Source organism: Amyelois transitella, chromosome 2, assembly GCF_032362555.1.
Source record: "Amyelois transitella isolate CPQ chromosome 2, ilAmyTran1.1, whole genome shotgun sequence".
Classification (NCBI taxonomy): domain Eukaryota; kingdom Metazoa; phylum Arthropoda; class Insecta; order Lepidoptera; family Pyralidae; genus Amyelois; species Amyelois transitella.
This window is the reverse complement of record NC_083505.1, coordinates 1,288,561-1,306,408: the sequence shown is the minus strand read 5'-3', so window position 1 is coordinate 1,306,408 and position 17,848 is coordinate 1,288,561. Positions and strand designations below refer to the sequence as shown.

The 17,848-nt window shown below is 37.1% G+C and overlaps 2 protein-coding genes across 7 annotated transcripts in view; one reads left to right on the top strand and one right to left on the bottom strand.

The window, feature by feature from the left end:
* The window catches only part of LOC106136862 (nuclear factor of activated T-cells 5), an 81,009-nt gene extending 76,305 nt beyond the window's left edge, over nucleotides 1–4,704 (top strand). For 2 of the 3 annotated variants that reach the window (XM_060945571.1, XM_060945564.1), the window contains 5 exons: nucleotides 1,250–1,377; nucleotides 1,760–1,915; nucleotides 2,506–2,625; nucleotides 2,857–3,952; nucleotides 4,293–4,704. In XM_060945571.1, coding sequence (XP_060801554.1) covers nucleotides 1,250–1,377; nucleotides 1,760–1,915; nucleotides 2,506–2,625; nucleotides 2,857–3,952; nucleotides 4,293–4,297 — 1,505 coding nt within the window. In that variant the 3' untranslated portion in view covers nucleotides 4,298–4,704. The remainder of the gene's footprint in view (nucleotides 1–1,249; nucleotides 1,378–1,759; nucleotides 1,916–2,505; nucleotides 2,626–2,856; nucleotides 3,953–4,292) is intronic. The other variant, XM_060945568.1, reaches the window with a different exon arrangement.
* The window catches only part of LOC106136883 (prolactin regulatory element-binding protein), a 199,624-nt gene that overhangs the window by 178,955 nt on the left and 2,821 nt on the right, over nucleotides 1–17,848 (bottom strand). The window contains exons 4-7 of one of the 4 annotated variants that reach the window (XR_009657578.1): nucleotides 15,263–15,420; nucleotides 14,027–14,270; nucleotides 12,877–13,036; nucleotides 11,057–11,977 (exon numbers count right to left, since the gene is read on the bottom strand). Coding sequence is in view for 2 of the 4 variants with exons in the window: in XM_060954758.1 (XP_060810741.1) it covers nucleotides 11,892–11,977; nucleotides 12,877–13,036; nucleotides 14,027–14,270; nucleotides 15,263–15,420 (648 nt within the window). In the remaining 2 variants the exon portion in view is untranslated. Of the gene's footprint in view, nucleotides 1–8,315; nucleotides 11,978–12,876; nucleotides 13,037–13,269; nucleotides 13,364–14,026; nucleotides 14,271–15,262; nucleotides 15,421–17,848 lie in introns of those variants that run through there. The other 3 variants (XR_009657577.1, XM_060954758.1, XM_060954764.1) reach the window with 3 other exon arrangements.

The window sequence follows — 17,848 nt, the reverse complement described above, 5'->3', positions numbered from 1 at the left end:
AAAATGAAGTATACATCCAGCTAGGTATATATTTGTTTTTCTTTCACAGACCAATAACATGAGCAAACCACGTGTTACATTAAATTGTATGTATATTTATGAATAACTGTTTTGCAACAAAGTTCATTTAACCTATAGCTAAGTATAGATTGTTTCGTTATTTATTCATAAGAACTTTTAGTAAAAACATCTGTTGCTGATAAATCTTAAAATATATTTTGCGTAGATAACAATTAATTAATTAATTTTATGTACTCGTATCATCCGCGATGTTGCTACAATAAATAAAAAAAAATAACACTTCACAACACCGCAAACAAAAACGCACTGAACATCACTTACTACATACAACGAGCACAGTTTTACACTTTCACTATTTCAGAATCCCTGACTCCCACACAAATTACACTCGTTATCCAAAGAAAAACCAGGGTAGTCGATTTCCAGATGAAATACTACGCTGGCGATTTCAGAGGTCGTTTACATTCAAAACACGACTTACATTTAAAAACAGAACATGTCAACACGATTATAGGAAAATGGAGGTTTTGTTGGGCAATTTTACAGCATACTCTATCCGACTTTTCATAGCTCACTGTTCAGTTACACTTTTAGGGTACAGACTCCACAGCAACCTTCCCACACGACTAGAGAGTGTTGCGTGCCTGAGCCCAACCCCTCAACGGCCGTTCCAGACCCGACGACGATTGTACCTACTTGATATTTGATTTATGTGTGACTGGCCATCTGCTGTCTTATTTAATAAGTGACCTGAAAATTAATGAAGAAAAATATGTACTTAATTGGCGTTTAGTTTACGATTACTATATTGATATAGCGTCAAGTTAGGAAAAATATACGTAATAGGTGTATTTCAGTATCTAGTTACATAGGTACCTGCAGTAGAAAGCTATGTCACACATATAGCGTAAGATGTATAACTACTGGCGAAAGAAAGTTTAACATTGTTCCTCAAAAGAACTTACTGGCTGATGGCGACCTGCAGTTGCGTTTAAATTTCTTGAGAACAATGTTTTGTTTTCAGCCAGTACTTTTAATTTATAAAAAAAAAAACACTTTCTCTGGCAGCCTACAAAAAAGAACGTGATATTTATAATTCCCGTTTATATTTAAATATCGAACCAGTTAATTAAGCGCTATAGTCAGTCAGTAGTGTCGCGTCGGGTGTGGCGCGGCCACGGGCACGCTAGTGTTGTGTCGGAGTGTTTCTGACGTGTGGTGTGCGCAGGTGACGAGGCGCGGCCCGTGCTGATGTGGGGCGGCGGCGCGGCCATGATGCCGCCTCCCGCGCTGCCCGTGAGAAGGCCCTCGATTATCGTGCCCGACCCACATTCGCCTCTAGGACTCAAAAGCGAGGTAAGTTTTTGGTGTTAAACCGTATTCGCCATTATTTATTTATTTCTTTCATGAATTCAGTTTAATAAAATTAAAAGAAGTATCGAGAAAACAATTAAATTATTTGTCATACTTAAGTTTACTTTAATTACACATAATATTTCTAATTTCAGTTCGAATATTTTGCTAACGAACTACAACGTAGATTCTCGTACTGCGCAACATTAAATGCCAGGAATGAAGAATAAGAAATCTTTATTTGTATCACTTAAGCACATACATAAAGTTGTGTTGCCATCATAATAAAACTAAAATGGCCTCCTACGAGGCTTCTATTTTCTATTTATATATATATATATTTAACTTCCTTCTCCACACTACACAACCCAAACACTGGTCATAGGTGACGGACGAGTCGAGTCAGCACTCCCTGATGGACGCGGGGGAGGGGTCGTGCGGCGCGGAGGGGCCCGAGGCGACCAACACGGGCATGCTCACGGACGAGCTGAAGGTGGTCGACCTCAGGCTCAAGTCTGAGACCATCACGAGGGAGGGCCAGGTGAGACACACTCCACGACCTGTACTGCACGGCTTTTTATGTTTCGTCCAAAATGCTTGAAAGTGAAATCACTGATTTGAAAATAATTGAAATTTGGGAGTCAATGTTATTAGAGAGAGAATCAGAATGGTTGAAAGTTATCAGGGTTAACAACCAAAGTACTGTTCAACAATTGATTCGAATATAGATCAAAATTGCTAGGAAGTTGGGGATCATAGTATTCAGAGAATGCATGCATAATGCTTGAACGTTGGGAATCACCTAATTAGAGAATGCATTCTTCATATTTGGTATCTTTTCAGTGAATTTATTTTTACATGTAGATTAAAATCATTGTAAGTAATTATTGCACGGCTTCAAAGTAAAAAATCACTTGTATAATTATTGTATTGTCTTGTCTATAATGCTTCGTTTCTTCGTAGTCTTAAAACTTTATGTATCCTATAAAACCAATCATTCATTCACACTAAACGGTCTTTCTGTTCTGTTCTTTAACTGTTGGGATAATCTGTCGCCCCCGTGAAAACTGAGGATTTAGCTTTCACCCGGAAAAGCAAAGGAAAATTGGAGTAATTGATTTATTTCACCAGCAGGTTGGTTTCGTGGGCGGCTATGACTCCATCAAGCTGTCTCCCTCCACTCCGGCGCAAAGCGAGCCACCATCGCCACTCGCCTCTTTTACACAGCAACTGCGCGCTATACATAATCAGGTAACTATTTATTTTGGAAATTAAAGGCTTAAAGAATCAGGCCAAGACATGATGTCAAATTTGGCTACGATCAATGATTGTTCAAAATCTTCAAATGTTCTCTGTGTCTTCAAATTTACAGCTTTTATTTACCACACACCTGAGTCAGCTTGGGAAAGGTTGTTCATATTTGAAGTCCTACTTAAATAAACTTAATTGTCCACTAAGGATGTGACTATATATTGTTACCAGGTCCAAACAGACAAGATGGTGGAATCTGTGACTGCTGCCATCTTCAACTCTGACGAAAACGCCGGACAAATATATCCCCCTATCATGGATCCTATGAGACAACTAATCTCTGCCAAAACCAACATGGATCCTCTCGAGACTGACATGAAGGTCCTCAACCCGGAGCTCATGATGACTGACAGAAATATGCAGACAACAGTGCTGCAGTCCACGAGCGAGCAGAGAATGATAGTCTACAACCAAATGCCGGCGAACCGACCCGACGAAAACTTCAACCCGTTCGGAGCTATAACCAAAATGGAGATGGGGACCACACAAATTGAGCAAAGACTAGCGCAACAAAGCGCGCATATGGAAGCGTTGGTAGAAGACGCCATGAAGGCAACAGCGGCTATGTTGCCAGCAGACGCGGCCAAATTAGACGAGCTGGTCAACTCTAGAGTCGAAGACCACTTATCAGGCTCAGCGACATCTCCGTCCACGGCGTCCCACGCTTCCGACGTCCTCCTCAGTCCAAACGCAGCCGTAGTCAGAAACCCGACTGCGGAACTGCTCCCTTCAATGTCGTCGTCGGCGATCTCCCCCGACGTGATTTTAAACCCCCAAGTATCCCCAAGCCTACTGTGCGACAACAATCAGCGGATCGTGATACCGGCCGCGGGGTCACAAGATGACCTCATGATGCTTCCTGAGCAAGTGCAGCTCACGTCCGTGAAAACGCCGCCGGCAGCCGTGAAGTCGATGATTCTGAACGCGGCCGCCGAGATATTGACCTCTGATACGACCATGAACGCGTTGGTCACGTCTGCTATCAACACGGCTAATATCCTGACGACGGAGAGCGCGAGCGGGGGCTCCGGGATGCAGAGCACAGACACGCAGCCCCCGGAGGAGCCGGCGGGGATGCCCGCTGAGACCCCGCTAGTGGCGATGTCCCAGGCGGTGTCGCAGGCTGTCACGCAGGCGGTCTCTCAAGCCGTCTCCCAAGCTGTCTCTCAAGCCGTCTCCCAGGAGATGACGGCGCCGGTCCAGGGGCTCACGGACATGAGCGACCAGGACCTCCTGTCCTATATCAACCCGAGCACCTTTGACCAGGGTGAGTACATGGACTACTACTGACTCCATCAATGGACGTACAAACAGTGCGATTGGCAAATGGAAAAAGGGCAGTCATCATGTGTAGTGTGTGAATAGGTGAAATGGTGATATTCGCTGTATATAAAGAATATAAGATTTGCAGAATGTTAAGTTAGAGTGCGTACTTTTGTACGTCCATGTTCCTAAAACGAATAGCTTTAAAGGTCTCATTTGTTAATCATTCTTATACAAAACTGCCGTCAAACGAAAAAAAAAAGATGGGAAGCGAAGCCGATAAAAGTCTTGCCATAGTTTTGGCGTTTCGTCGAACAAAACTAATAGTTGGTTTCTTTCCACAGTGTAAGTTCACCGCATTGGACTCCGCCGCTCAGAAACTGAACGCATTTTAGTGATGTGTCGAGGGCTCAAAACGCAGTTTTTATGTGAATTTTTAATGGATGTTACTATATATAGTCGTTAATGTAGGTTTACTTAGTGTAATCTCCGATGGACGCGAGTGGTGACGTCGTGATGGTTATATTTATGATTCTCATAACTAATAATTTTATTGAATGACGGTGTGTTTCGAGCGTCAATTAAATTCATCATGTGATTCAGTATTACAGGGCAAAAAAATTTATACACGTGTATGGGATTGAAGCCGCTCGGACAAATCGAGCCTTATGTCCTTAGATGACATGCAAAAATGGAGACCAATTAAAAAAAAACACGAACTGTCAAAAATATCGAGTGTACGGGGTGGCTCCAAAAGTCGACACGTCGAAACAGAGATGATGTATGTATTTTTGAAATTTTATGAACTCTAGAAACGAACTAAGGTTATGCATGTTTCAAGTGGATTCGAATTTTATTGTGTAAATATTGTTAGGCTTGTATGTATGTTATGTTAGTTGTAGTGTAGCGCGATCGCGGCTAAGGCGACGTTCACAGCAAAGGTAGAAGTAAATGTACATCCTTAGTGAGTTCTAAGCTTAAAGCTTCTAACGAATTAAAGAGATGAACACACGAAGATCTACAGTCAGAGGGTAGATGTGAGCCCTGGGATCCGTACACAGTACTTATAGAGAGACAAATGCATTGAGCGTCATCATAATTTGCTGACATAAATGAATTTCTGTTTTAACCATGCAATGTTTATGGTACTTTACTTCGAAGCATATGAAAAAATACTTTTAAAATTTTGCATATTCACTTGAAGTAAGTACTTAGTAGATTCGTCACTCATCGTCATTTAAGATAAAGGATATTCATTGTCAGTATGGACTTAATTTGAAAAAAACAAACAATACTATACATTTCCAATATTTACCATGTTAGATTACATAATTAAAATATGATTTGCTTTTTTACCCTTGATGTGAACATTGCCTTATAAATGGTACATATGCCAGTAACTGTTCATTGAATAGTTTTCTACTTTGCTCGTCAATTATATTACAACTTGTTTATACACACTACAATGGTTCTCAAAATATAAGCTAAAGTAACATTATTTATACATACTGCCAAATATGGTAGTTATTTGTAGCTTGTATATGGAAACACTAAATTTCAATAATCTCAATAGTAAATGTATCCGCCAATCAGTAGTAAGTAGTTTTTGGTCGCCGCGCCTAAAATGTAAAGTTTATGACGATAGGTCGCTCAATTGCGGTTTTTCTTTTTTCAACAAATTGCACAAATAAAAAAATTATATAGTATTATAAAATGTATGTTCCGTTCTATTTTGTAGAACAAACGTTGTTTTCTCGTTATTTTAAAATCAGAATAGTTAATTTGCATAGCGGTAGATTTAAGTAATTGACAAAAAGATTAAAAAAAAATATAAAATAAATTACAGCAGATTGAATTCTTGCGAAAGCTTCCAACCTGACACATGACAAAGCTATGTAAACACGTTTGTAAGATAAAGTGCAAAAATATGATACCACATTATGTAATGAAATTCGTTAAAAAAATTATTGACAACGCTCAAAGTTGAAGGTAACATATTTTTGTACTGGACTGTACCTCCCGCAATATAGCGACCGTCGTCGCACGTTATATTATATGATTGTGATATATAAGAAAATATTATTCACATATTAGCTAATTTTAAATGTAAGGAAAACTGTACTGATGTGATGTTAGCAAAGATTATATAAAACTATGTTATACATATGAAGAGTTCATTTTTTATAGCGAGTGTTAATGCTACATATTTAAATGTGCCATTTATTGTGTAATTTTAATTAAGGATCCATATCGTATGAACTTGGTGTTAGACCCCACAGTTTTGGCCGACAAGCAACTTGAAGGAACACAGCTGTGCCTTGCACAGACCACGTTAGGTAGCTAATTTTATATATAAATATATATATATTATATATAACAGTATTCACGCTGGGACCACATGAACAATATACTTATACAAAATTACAAATAGCATTTTGAAAAATTTTTAACAAATGAACTGACTGGTTTTAAACGTTTAACGAATTAAAAGGAGTACATTATATAAATACAAAAAATATGAAAATTATAGTAAATTAAAAATATACTTATACAAAATATAAAATCAATATTGAACATTTTCATTTTGAATATATTAAGCATTCTAGTGCAGCTGGCCAAATAGTCTTGGAAGGAAATAAAGTTTAAAATTAATAAAATGTACTTATATTAATTAATTTAATATTTTGTTATTGAATTTCAACTTTTATAAAAATTAACCCTGCATTTGTTTTATCAGGGTCAAATAAGTCCCTATTTTTTTGTTGTAACAACTTTTTCTATTTGTAAAATTTTATAGATAAAACGAATTAATAATATTGTTATGATTTATATTACCACTTGTTACAACAAAGTAAATATAAAGGTATGTATTTCTAGAATATATTAGAAATAATAAACTGAACAATTAAATCTAAAATCCAACTGCAGTAAATATTACAATTGTGAACTCTATACAGAAATTTGAATATAATTTTATTTCTATTTACGGAACCAGTTTTAAATTCTCTAAGGCAGATTATATTATTAATAACAGCTGTTCTAATGAGTTTTCTTTGACGGCTGACAAACCCGTACATTTTAAAGTATATTTCTAGATATATGTATAGTGTTCTCACAACAAAAGTATTTTCCGTCCTGCTTTCAAATTTAACTTTTAGAACAGTTGTAAATAATACAGAATTCTTAAAAAAAAAGCCAAGTTGTTACTTTTTTCTACATAATGTAAAAAAAAATATTTAAAACAGTTGATAGTATATTGTATTGTACTGTTTTAGCATACCTATTGTGTCCCTCACAAAATTTCTGTCTTCCATATTTTATTTAAATTTATTTTAATCTGATCTTTTGTGCTTCCATCAATTTATTTAACATGAATTATCCCGTTTATTTAAAAATTTATTGTAAAAAAAATTTACATTGGACAACACAGACGAAAATATAATTAAATTTAATTTTACATTGTTGATTCTCTCGAAATCTTTTAGCGTTACCAGAATTTCCCAAAATTGTCTCATAAGCAAATTCCTGTAAAAAATTATCGCGTAGTTTACAAAAAAAGCATTCCTTTTTTATTAATGATAACACCAAAAATATAAACAAAAAAAATGCAGCACAGAATTCAGAATTCAAAATTCGCTTCCGTTGTCCAATAATCTCGTGGTTTGTAGCATTTTGTAATGCACGCTGCATAAATGTTGATAGTAGAATTTGTCACTTCCAGGATGCGCAGTAACAATTTTTCATATGAGAACATCTTCTGCGCAGCATCCATAGAGTATAATTTTGTTCAACTTACGTGCCGTACACTATAAATTGTGAATTACTTGCGTGTAGGCGTGCTATATACGTACTTGTGTACAGTATAGATCTCTAGTCGGTCTAAACCATTCAATGCAACTTGCCGAAAGGTTATGATGAGCATGTATATGTTAATTGTTTTGATGTAATTGATTAAATGTTATTAAAAAGTGGGATCTTTTATTTCGTCTTCGGATAAATATTTATTTTTGAAAAAAAGTTCGTTATAATAAGTAACCGATCGTAACAATGTCAAATAATACTCGTCAATATATCAATCAAAATTGACGTATGACACCTGACACTTTTTCCTGAGGCTTCGCTCCCGTGCTACCTAATCCCAGGTACCCTAAATTACTTTATTATTCTCTGTGCCATAATTTTTGATAAAATCAGTAAAGAAATATATATAAGAGATATATTCGTTGCAAATAAAAATATATATTCGTTGCAAATAAAAATATATTTTCGTTGTCTTCTTTTTCGCAAATAAACAAATTCATATTAGTAGGTATTTACAATCCTGATCTGCGGAGGAGTGATTTAAAAGTAAAAAAATAAACACTGGCAACATTGCACTTCATTTAATTCAATTGATCCTATAATTTATACATACAATATGTATACGAGCATAATTAACTATATTCATAATTTACCCTAAACATAACCCGAGGTACTTACACTGAAAACGACTTAAATCATAAATTATTGATATAATCACGCCATTTTTTTATTTAACATAAATTTCACAGTGCCGAATTTTATTTTAAGGCGCAAAACCCGAGCAAAAGTGATAATTGCAACATTATTATTTTAGTTATTACCAATAAATACACTGGGTGTTCTCTCAATAAATATGAAAGAAAATTAATAAATAAATAAAACTAGCGACACGCCCTGGCTTCGCACGGGTAGCCATTATAAACCTTACATACATACATAAAATCACGCCTCTTTCCCGGAGGGGTAGGCAGAGACCCTTTCGGCCGTCATGGCAACCAAACTTCGCAACCGGTTGAGAAAAAGACATTTCAATTCCTTATCGGCAACTAGTTACGAATAAGGATTTTTTTTTCTTTGTAAGCAACTAGTTGCCAACCAAGAAAATTTTTATCGACCATGGCAACTGAGTTTCTCAACCAGTTGTGAAAAATGATTTAAAATTCTTTCTTGACAACAAGTTGCGTCAAAAATAATGGGAAGTAATGGGTTGACAATCTTTGCGGTCAATCCGTACTTATATTAAATCCTATTTCTAGAATTACTGGCCAGGATTATTTTTCCTTTTAATTGATATATGTCAATTAAATAATATGTCATTAATTTTCCCTGTCAAGTCAGTACACATATTTTGTCGCGAACTAGCCTCGCTTGAAAAAAAACGAATTTTATTTCATTGTGATGTCTACTTCAAACATATATCCAAATTCCTCTACAGTAGAATATATAACTACAAGAAGAGGAGGTGTATCAATATTACATGAAGGACGCCGTTATCATCGTAAAAAAATATATAAAAATGGAGACTCATTTTATAAATGCTATGTTAAAAATGGATGCAGAGGTAATTTAACCATAAATGCACGAAATGAAATAATTAAAATAACAAAGGAACATGACGCAGACTGTGAAGCTGATATTGGAAAAAATTTAATTTTGAAAAAGATGGACGACTTGAAGCAAAGGAGCAGTTGTAATTTTATATCGATTCAAAAACAGTATGAGGATGTTGTCAAAGGACTCAAAAACGACGGTTTTCAATTTATAAATAAAATACCACAGTTTAATAACATAAAGACGGGATTATATAATGAAAGAAACAAAGTTTTGGGCGTTGCAAAGTCACGTTTTAATAATTGTCATGATTTTATTGTACCCACTAAATATAAAAATTTTTGTGTTGCTGACTACGTGGATGACGATAAACGAATCATCGTGTTCTGTTCTAATGAAAACAGAAAGGAGATGAATAAGTATCATCATTTTTACGCTGACGGCACTTTTAAGTGTTGTCCGAAAGGATTTTATCAACTATATTCAATACATGGATACAATAAGAATAACAATTCAGTAGCTCCTTTAATTTTTGCTCTGCTGCCGGATAAAAAAACAGAAACATACAAAGTTTTGTTCAGCCTAATCAAGACAAGCATCGGTTGGAACCCCCAAAAAATAACCCTTGATTTCGAAGTGGCAGCAATAAATGCAATTAAAAAAGTATTTCCAAAAATTATATTCAAAGGCTGCTACTTTCATTTTAATCGTTGCTTATGGAAAAAAGCAAAAGCTTTAAATGTCAAATTAAGAACCGAAAAGAGGCATGTTGCACGGTGCGTTGGTTTAGCTCGTCTTCCTGTTCAATACATAGAAAAAGGATATGAATATGTTATGAGCAAAAACCCTAGAAATCCATCTGACGGGTTGCAAAAATTTAATAAATACTTTAATAAACAATGGATAAAGAAAAATGAAATGATGATGTCTTGCTCTTGTGGTAACGAAAATATAAGAACTAATAATAGCCTTGAAGGATGGCATGCGAAAATTAATAGATATATTGGAAGAAAATATCCAACGTTGCCACAATTATTGGATATTCTGTCAACAGAATATAAATCTTATGATTTAAATATTAAAAGTAAAAAGAATAAAGAGTATAAGGCAATTGACGAGGAGATTGACCAGGCGTTGAGTGAATTAGTAGAAAAAAAGATATCTGTTGGTCACTGTTTGGAGATTATTAGCCCTTTTGCAATTTCGTTTTAGCGGTTTAAGTCACTCAGTTAATATAAATAAATGAACACTATTAAAATATATTTGTTTTAATATAACAGGGACAATAACCGCCTCCGTGGTGTAGGTAGTGGTTTGAGCGTTCACGAAGTCACGGGCTACAGCTAGTACGAAATCTATGTACTTATTGATCAGTGTTTGTATTCGATGAGGACATTACTACATTGTTGCGTAAGAAGAAATTAAATTCTTATACTGCAACTAGTGTTTTTGAGAAATTCCTTGTTGGCAACTAGTTGCTTATAAAGAAAAAAAAATCCTTATTCATAACTGGTTGCCGACAAAGAATGAAAATGTCTTTTTCTCAACTGGTTGCGAAGTTTAGTTGCCATGGCGGCCGAAAGGGCAGAGACTACCTCTCTCCACTTGCCACGATCTCTGCATGCTTCCTTCGCTTCATCCACATTCATAACTCTCTTCATGCAAGCTCGGCGGTTTCGGGTACTCTTGACCTGACCCTTTACCAGGACGTCCTTAATTTAATCAAGATACGTTCATCTAGATCTGGGACTCCGACCTTTCCCTCCACACCATTATAAACCTTCAACCCCCTTAATATCTCACGCGCCATTTTATCGCGCGTAAAACTATCACTGTCCCGTTTCGTCGTCATAATAAAAAGCGAAACAGCGATAGTTTATCGCTATAAGTTATACGGGGGGCAAAAAACCATCTTTGTTACATTCCAAACAGGAACAAAATCCGTCCACAACTTCCCGAGATTAGCGCAAAGTTACATACAGACAGTAGAAATAGTAATACCTTATAAAAATATGTAGTGAAGCTTATACCAACGACAAGTACGAATCATGCTCATTATAAAAATCCATTACATACAATGTTTATAAAAGACTTTTATATGTAGTAAGTAAAAAATATAGAAACCAAAAGACTAGATCCAACAAAATCTTTTAAGAATTTAAAGCGAAAAATTATAGCACATCATTCATATAATCACGTCTATATCACTTGCGGGGCAGACTGAGCCGACAGTCTTGCATAGGCTTAATGAGAGAAGGCTTAAGAATCAAATAGTGACGGATTGCTAGTCCATCGCCTAAAAGAAGAATCTCAAGTTTATAAGCTTATACTCTAGTCATCTTATACTAAGAAGGAGACTAAGGAGGACGTAACTAAAGAGATGAATGGTCCACTTCTTTTTTATATTGGTGCCGGGAACCGCAAGGCACTTTAAGTGAGCTTGTATAAAAAACTTGCGCTGCAGAAGAATCTTTTATGTCTTTTATATATATATTTATAAGTAGTCCATTCCTTCAGAGCATTGAAATGAACACCCAATGCAAATTTTTACTAACTAAAATAATAATTTCTATTTAAAATAAATAGTGTTGTTAAATACCTAAATAAGAGCATAGTGTGAACGTACAGAACAAAACGAAGATAATGAGAATTACAGCTATCCAGGCAGGAATGGTACCTGAAAAAGAAATTTATATCATTCATTACCAGCTGAAAGTGGCTCTGTCTACCCCGCAAGGGATATACATACATACATACATACATATAGTCACGTCTATATCCCCTGCGTGAGGTCCCCGGCACCAGTACAAAAAAGAATAGGACCACTCCATCTCTTTCCCATGGATGTCGTAAAAGCCGACTAAGGGGTAGGCTTATAAACTTGGGATTCTTCTTTTAGGCGATGGGCTAGCAACCTGTCACTATTTGAATCTCAATTCTATCATTAAGCCAAACAGCTGAACGTGGCCTCCACCAGTCCCTTCAAGACTGCCGTCACTGTCTACCCCGCAAAGCACAAAGACGTGAGTGTATAAATACTGACTGGTGTACGGCAGGCTACTATCATTAAACCAAACAGCTGACCGTTGCCTCCACCAGTCCCTTCAAAACTACTGCCACTGTCTACCCCGCAAAGCACAAAGACGTGAGTGTAATACTGATTGGCATACGGCAGGCTACTAACATTAAGCCAAACAGCTGAACGTGGCCTCCATCAGTCCCTTCAAGACTGCCATCACTGTTTCTTATTCTAGGCGATTAGCTATCAACCTGTCACTATTTCAATCTCAATCACTATCATTAAGCCAAACAGTATTAGTAGTAGTAGACAGTAGTAGTAGTAGTAGACAGTAGTAGTAGACAGTAGTAGTAGACAGTAGTAGTAGTAGTAGTAGTAGACAGTAGTAGTAGTAGTAGTAGTAGTAGTAGACAGTAGTAGTAGTAGTAGTAGTAGACAGTAGTAGTAGCAGTAGTAGTGACGAGTCTTGAAGACACGCTCAGCTGAACGTGCCTTCAAGACTGTCGCCACTGTCTATCCCGCAAAGCACAAAGACGTGAGAGTATACAAACACTGACTGGCATACGGCAGGCTGTGAACACACAGACAGTTGTCCACGGAGATGGAGAGCAGGGCGGCCTCGCCGCGGGCGGCCACGGGCGGCCCGTAGCCCCGCACCGGGAGGAACTCCAGCCCCGTCACGAACATCATGTGAGCGTTGGCCACGTGGAGCACCCGCTGTGGAACGTTTTCAAATTCAAATTAAACACTATTCGAGGGGGGTGGGGGGGAATTTTTATTATGCTCAGTATATGTGTATATATAATTTTTAGCCCCGCACAGGGAGGAACTCCAGCCCCGTCACGAACATCATGTGAGCGTTGGCCACGTGGAGCACCCGCTGTGGAACGTTTTCGAATTCAAATTAAACAGTATTCGAGGGGGGTGGGGGGGGAATTTTTATTATGCTCAGTATATGTGTATATATAATTTTTAGCCCCGCACAGGGAGGAACTCCAGCCCCGTCACGAACATCATGTGAGCGTTGGCCACGTGGAGCACCCGCTGTGGAACGTTTTCAAATTCAAATTAAACACTATTCGGGGGGGGGGGAATTTTTATTATGCTCAGCCTCGGGCTAGATTATCGAAGATAATAACCAGAGATTCCATCATGCCATTCATCATGACATTCAGAAGGCACAACTTACAGAACATCTGTTTACCGAAAATCCTATACCACAATCCTAATAACATACATACATATATATAATCACGTCTATATCCCTTGCGGGGTAGAGAGAGACAACGGTCTTTGAAAATGCTAATAGGTCACAGTCAGCTGTTCTGTTTGGTTTAATCATAGAATTGAGATTCAAATAGTGACAGGCTGCTAGCCCATCGCCTAAAAAAAATCCCAAGTTTGTAAGCCTATCGATTAGTCGCTTTGTACGACATCCATGGGAGAGTAATGGAATGGTCCTATTCTCTTTTCTATTTGGTGCCGGGAACCATACGGCACACAACCCTGATAAGGCTGTCAAAATTCTTCATACAAAACACACAACTTTTTATTTTTCTCTCCGAAGGGGAAATCCTTTTAACGGACTGCCTCCCGGGCCTTCACCCGGGAGAGTGTGGGACTCCTGGCATCAAATGTGCCAGCCTACCCACTTAAACCCCTCCGGTGCGCCCTTTTCGCCATTTTGAGGACACAAAAACCACAGACCTGCAAACTGAAAGCGATATAAACATCCACGGAGCCGGTGAACATGGTGCCGACGCCCACGAAGCGGCCGTCGTCCCTCACGGCCAGCGCCGACAGCGACTCCGCCACCACCACGGTCCTCCGCAGCGCCCCGTCCGCGGGCTCCCACAGCTGCAGCAGCCCCTTCTGCTTGCCGGAGCGGGCGAGGGGGTTCGCGATCGTGAACATGCGGCAGGCACCCTTCTTGTCCTCGATTGGGGCGAATCTGATTAGAAAAAATATGGTTGATGAGTGTAAATCCTACTACTATTATAAAGGCGAAAGTTTGTATGGATGTTTGTTACTCTTTCACGCAAAAACTACTGAACCGATTACCATGAAATTTGGTATGTAGGTAGCTGAAGACCCAGAATAACACATAGGCTACTTTTTATCCCAGAGTTCCCGCGGGATTGAGAGGGTTTCCATGCGGACGAAGTCGCGGGCGGCCTCTAGTAAATATAAATAAATATGTAAGTACGGGACTAATTATACAGATTGAGTTAGCCTCGAAGTAAGTTCGAAACTGTTGACTGACTCAACGATACTATATGTTAATCTATACTAATATTATAAAGCTGAACAGTTTGTTTGTTTGTTTGCTTGCTTGAACGCGTTAATCTCAGGTACTACTGGTTCGAATTGAAAAATTCTTTTTTAAGTTGAATAGACAATTTATCGAGGAAGATATATAGCTATATAACATCACGCTGCAACTATAAGGAGCAAAGAAATAAGGGAAAATGTAAAAAAAAAAAGGAGAAAATTATTCATCCTTGAGGGCTTCAATGATGCCAAAAATAACAATTCCACGCAGACGAAGTTGCGGGCACAGCTAGTATAAATATATAGGTACGGGACAAATTACACAGAATGAGTTAGCCTCGAAGTTCGAAACTTTTGTTACAAGATATTAACTCAACAATACTATTATTTATAATTTATACTTATACAGGCAAACATTCAAGACCCAGCCCAATCAGAGAAAGTTCATTTGTCATCCCTGGCCGAGATTCGAACCCGGGACCCCTGATGTAACAGACAAGCGCACAACCACTAACCGCTAATTATGAATGATTATCTGTATGTGATATGATATAACGATCATCTGTATGTGATGTGATACATATATCTGTATGATGTACATCTTAAACAATTTTTTATTTATTAATTTAAATAATAATCGTTAGAAAAGATCTATTAGACAAAGATACCAACCTACACCTCCTAAACAGATACTTGTTCCCATTGGGCGGTTGGCACGTGATCTTCAAGATCGGCTCACGCAGCTCGCTCGTGGACCAAACGTTCGCCAGGCCGTCTTTGCCGATGCTAACCAGCCGCTTATCGCATGGACTGAAGTCTAGATCGTCCAGCTAAAAAGAAATGAATGAATGAATGAATGAATGAAAAAAATATGTCAGACTAAGTCCACGTTAGGTTGGTTTATAATACTCAAATCTATGTGCCGTGCGGTTCTGGGCACTAACACAAAAAAGAATATGACCACTCCATCTCTTACTCCAGGCTTACAAACTTGGGATTCTTTTTTTTAGGCGATGGGCTAGCAACCTGTCACTATTTGAATCTCAATTCTATCATTAAACCAAATAGCTGAACGTGTCCTATCAGTCTTTTCAATACTGTTGGCTCTATCTACCTCACTAGGGATATAGAAGTGATAATATGTATGTATGTTAAATCTATGCATGTAAAATTCAGTCTTTACAAGACTGTCGGCTCTGTCTACCCATGAAGGGATACAGTAATATTGTATGAAAAAACATGTTGTTTATTACAATAACTGTGACGTCACAACCCAGTATTTCGTTGATATCACACAATATATTTTTGTTTGATAACGTGCACTGTGTTAACGTGTGTATACAGGGTGACATTTAAAACAACCGCACCCTTTTAAACATAGACTATACCCATGCTTCTGAGCAGTTTGAGCCTATTTTTATTTAAATTAAATATCATCATTTTCACATTTAAAAAACCCTCAAAAACTACGTCACACGCTATATTAAAGACCAATACTACAAAAAGAAATTAAAACTCAACATGTAAATAAATGTTCGGAAAATAAATTATTTTTCTAATATCAAGATCAAGTGAAGATTCACAGTGCGAAATGGTTACTAACCGTTTACGCTTTATACTGAACTCCGCATGGCCATAGCGCATTGCGACATTCAACTTAAATTCCATTACATTGAGATTAAAAGCCTATCAAAATGCACGATGGGAAGTCCCACCCCAGACCCCCGAACGTAACCCCCGATCCCGCCGGCTGACACGCGTTGGCCTAGTGACCCGATAACAATCGAGATGCGCACACGCATTTGTCGCTCCCGAAAAAATCACTTGCTTTTGTTTCCGGATCTGCGAAGTTTTGGATTGCAGTGTTAGTGGATCGTGGATTTTGATACTTCAATTTTTTTTCGTACTTTCTGAAATATGAACCGATATTTTTCTTTTAACATTATAAATATCCTTTAGATGAGTACACTTAACAGTTAAATTTATGCAGATGAATTAAAAGTCACCCTGTATAAAGATTTTTATATAACATCTAGAGTTAAATTTACAAGCGACTGAAAAGTTATTATCCCAGAAGTGACATTGATAATATTTTTTTGCCACCGGGCTGTCTAACACCTTATCTTCGCTATAACCATAAGTCAAAGTCCGCAATAAAATGTGACTTAATTATTATATTTGCGCAGACGCAACAATCGCAGTTTACTATTTATTTAAATATAGATATTCTTGTTTTATTTTATTGTGTATTTTTTCTTTTTGTAATGGTGTTATTCAAATAAATTGTTTTAACTTTTTTATTTTTACTATTTATTTATCTAAACTTTTTTATTTATTTAAATCGCGGGCAACATTAAGTACCTCATAAACATATAAAATTGGTTCAAACCAATTTTCATAAGAAGTTTTTATTGCATGACTTGGAACCCTAAAAAATTGATACGGACATAAACGATTTTATACGGCATAGTTATTTTACGTGCGTTATGGATACGCTTGCATAACCTCAATTTATTTCTTCAACAATTTTTTATTTCTTCAACATATTTCTTATTAGTTTTCTTATTTCCTCAACCTATCATTAATTTTCCAAAAAAATGAAGATTTTTTTGGAAAATGAATGAATTATGAACAAGGACACTACAGACGATAAGGTTAGATAAGAGACGAATAATAACATTACATAAGGCGTTGATTCCCATAGACAAGGGGTCAGATTTATCTACTTTTGACTTCTCAGTCGTGGTATTGGTTCCGGTTTCATCCTCAACCCACAGGAGCCCGGAGTCTTTCTTTACTACCGGCTGTAAATCTTTTTTTTTTGTCAAAACCAATTAATATACACATTTAACATACATGGCTTATCCCACATATTTATACGTTATTTATGTACATATTTTTGTGATAATTTTAAAATAGAACCAGACACATTCTTGGAAAAAGAAGGGAACTTTTCACGGGTTTCCTTCAATATAATCACATCTCAATAAACAAGATTTTGCCCTCAAAAAAAAGTAGGTCAATCTGATACTGAGCTAAAATGCGTACCTATAAAAGAGATAACACACATGTTCTTTTATCACGAGTATCATCCTATAACAAGATTTATCAAAACTTTTTATGCAATACAGTTAACAAACAGACAAAGAAACTTAAATTCAAATTAGAGGTTAGCAAAATCTTTACTCCCAAAACAATTTGGGGCAAAAAGACATTTTTTGTATGTTTGCAACACGATAACTCAATAACTCAATTAGT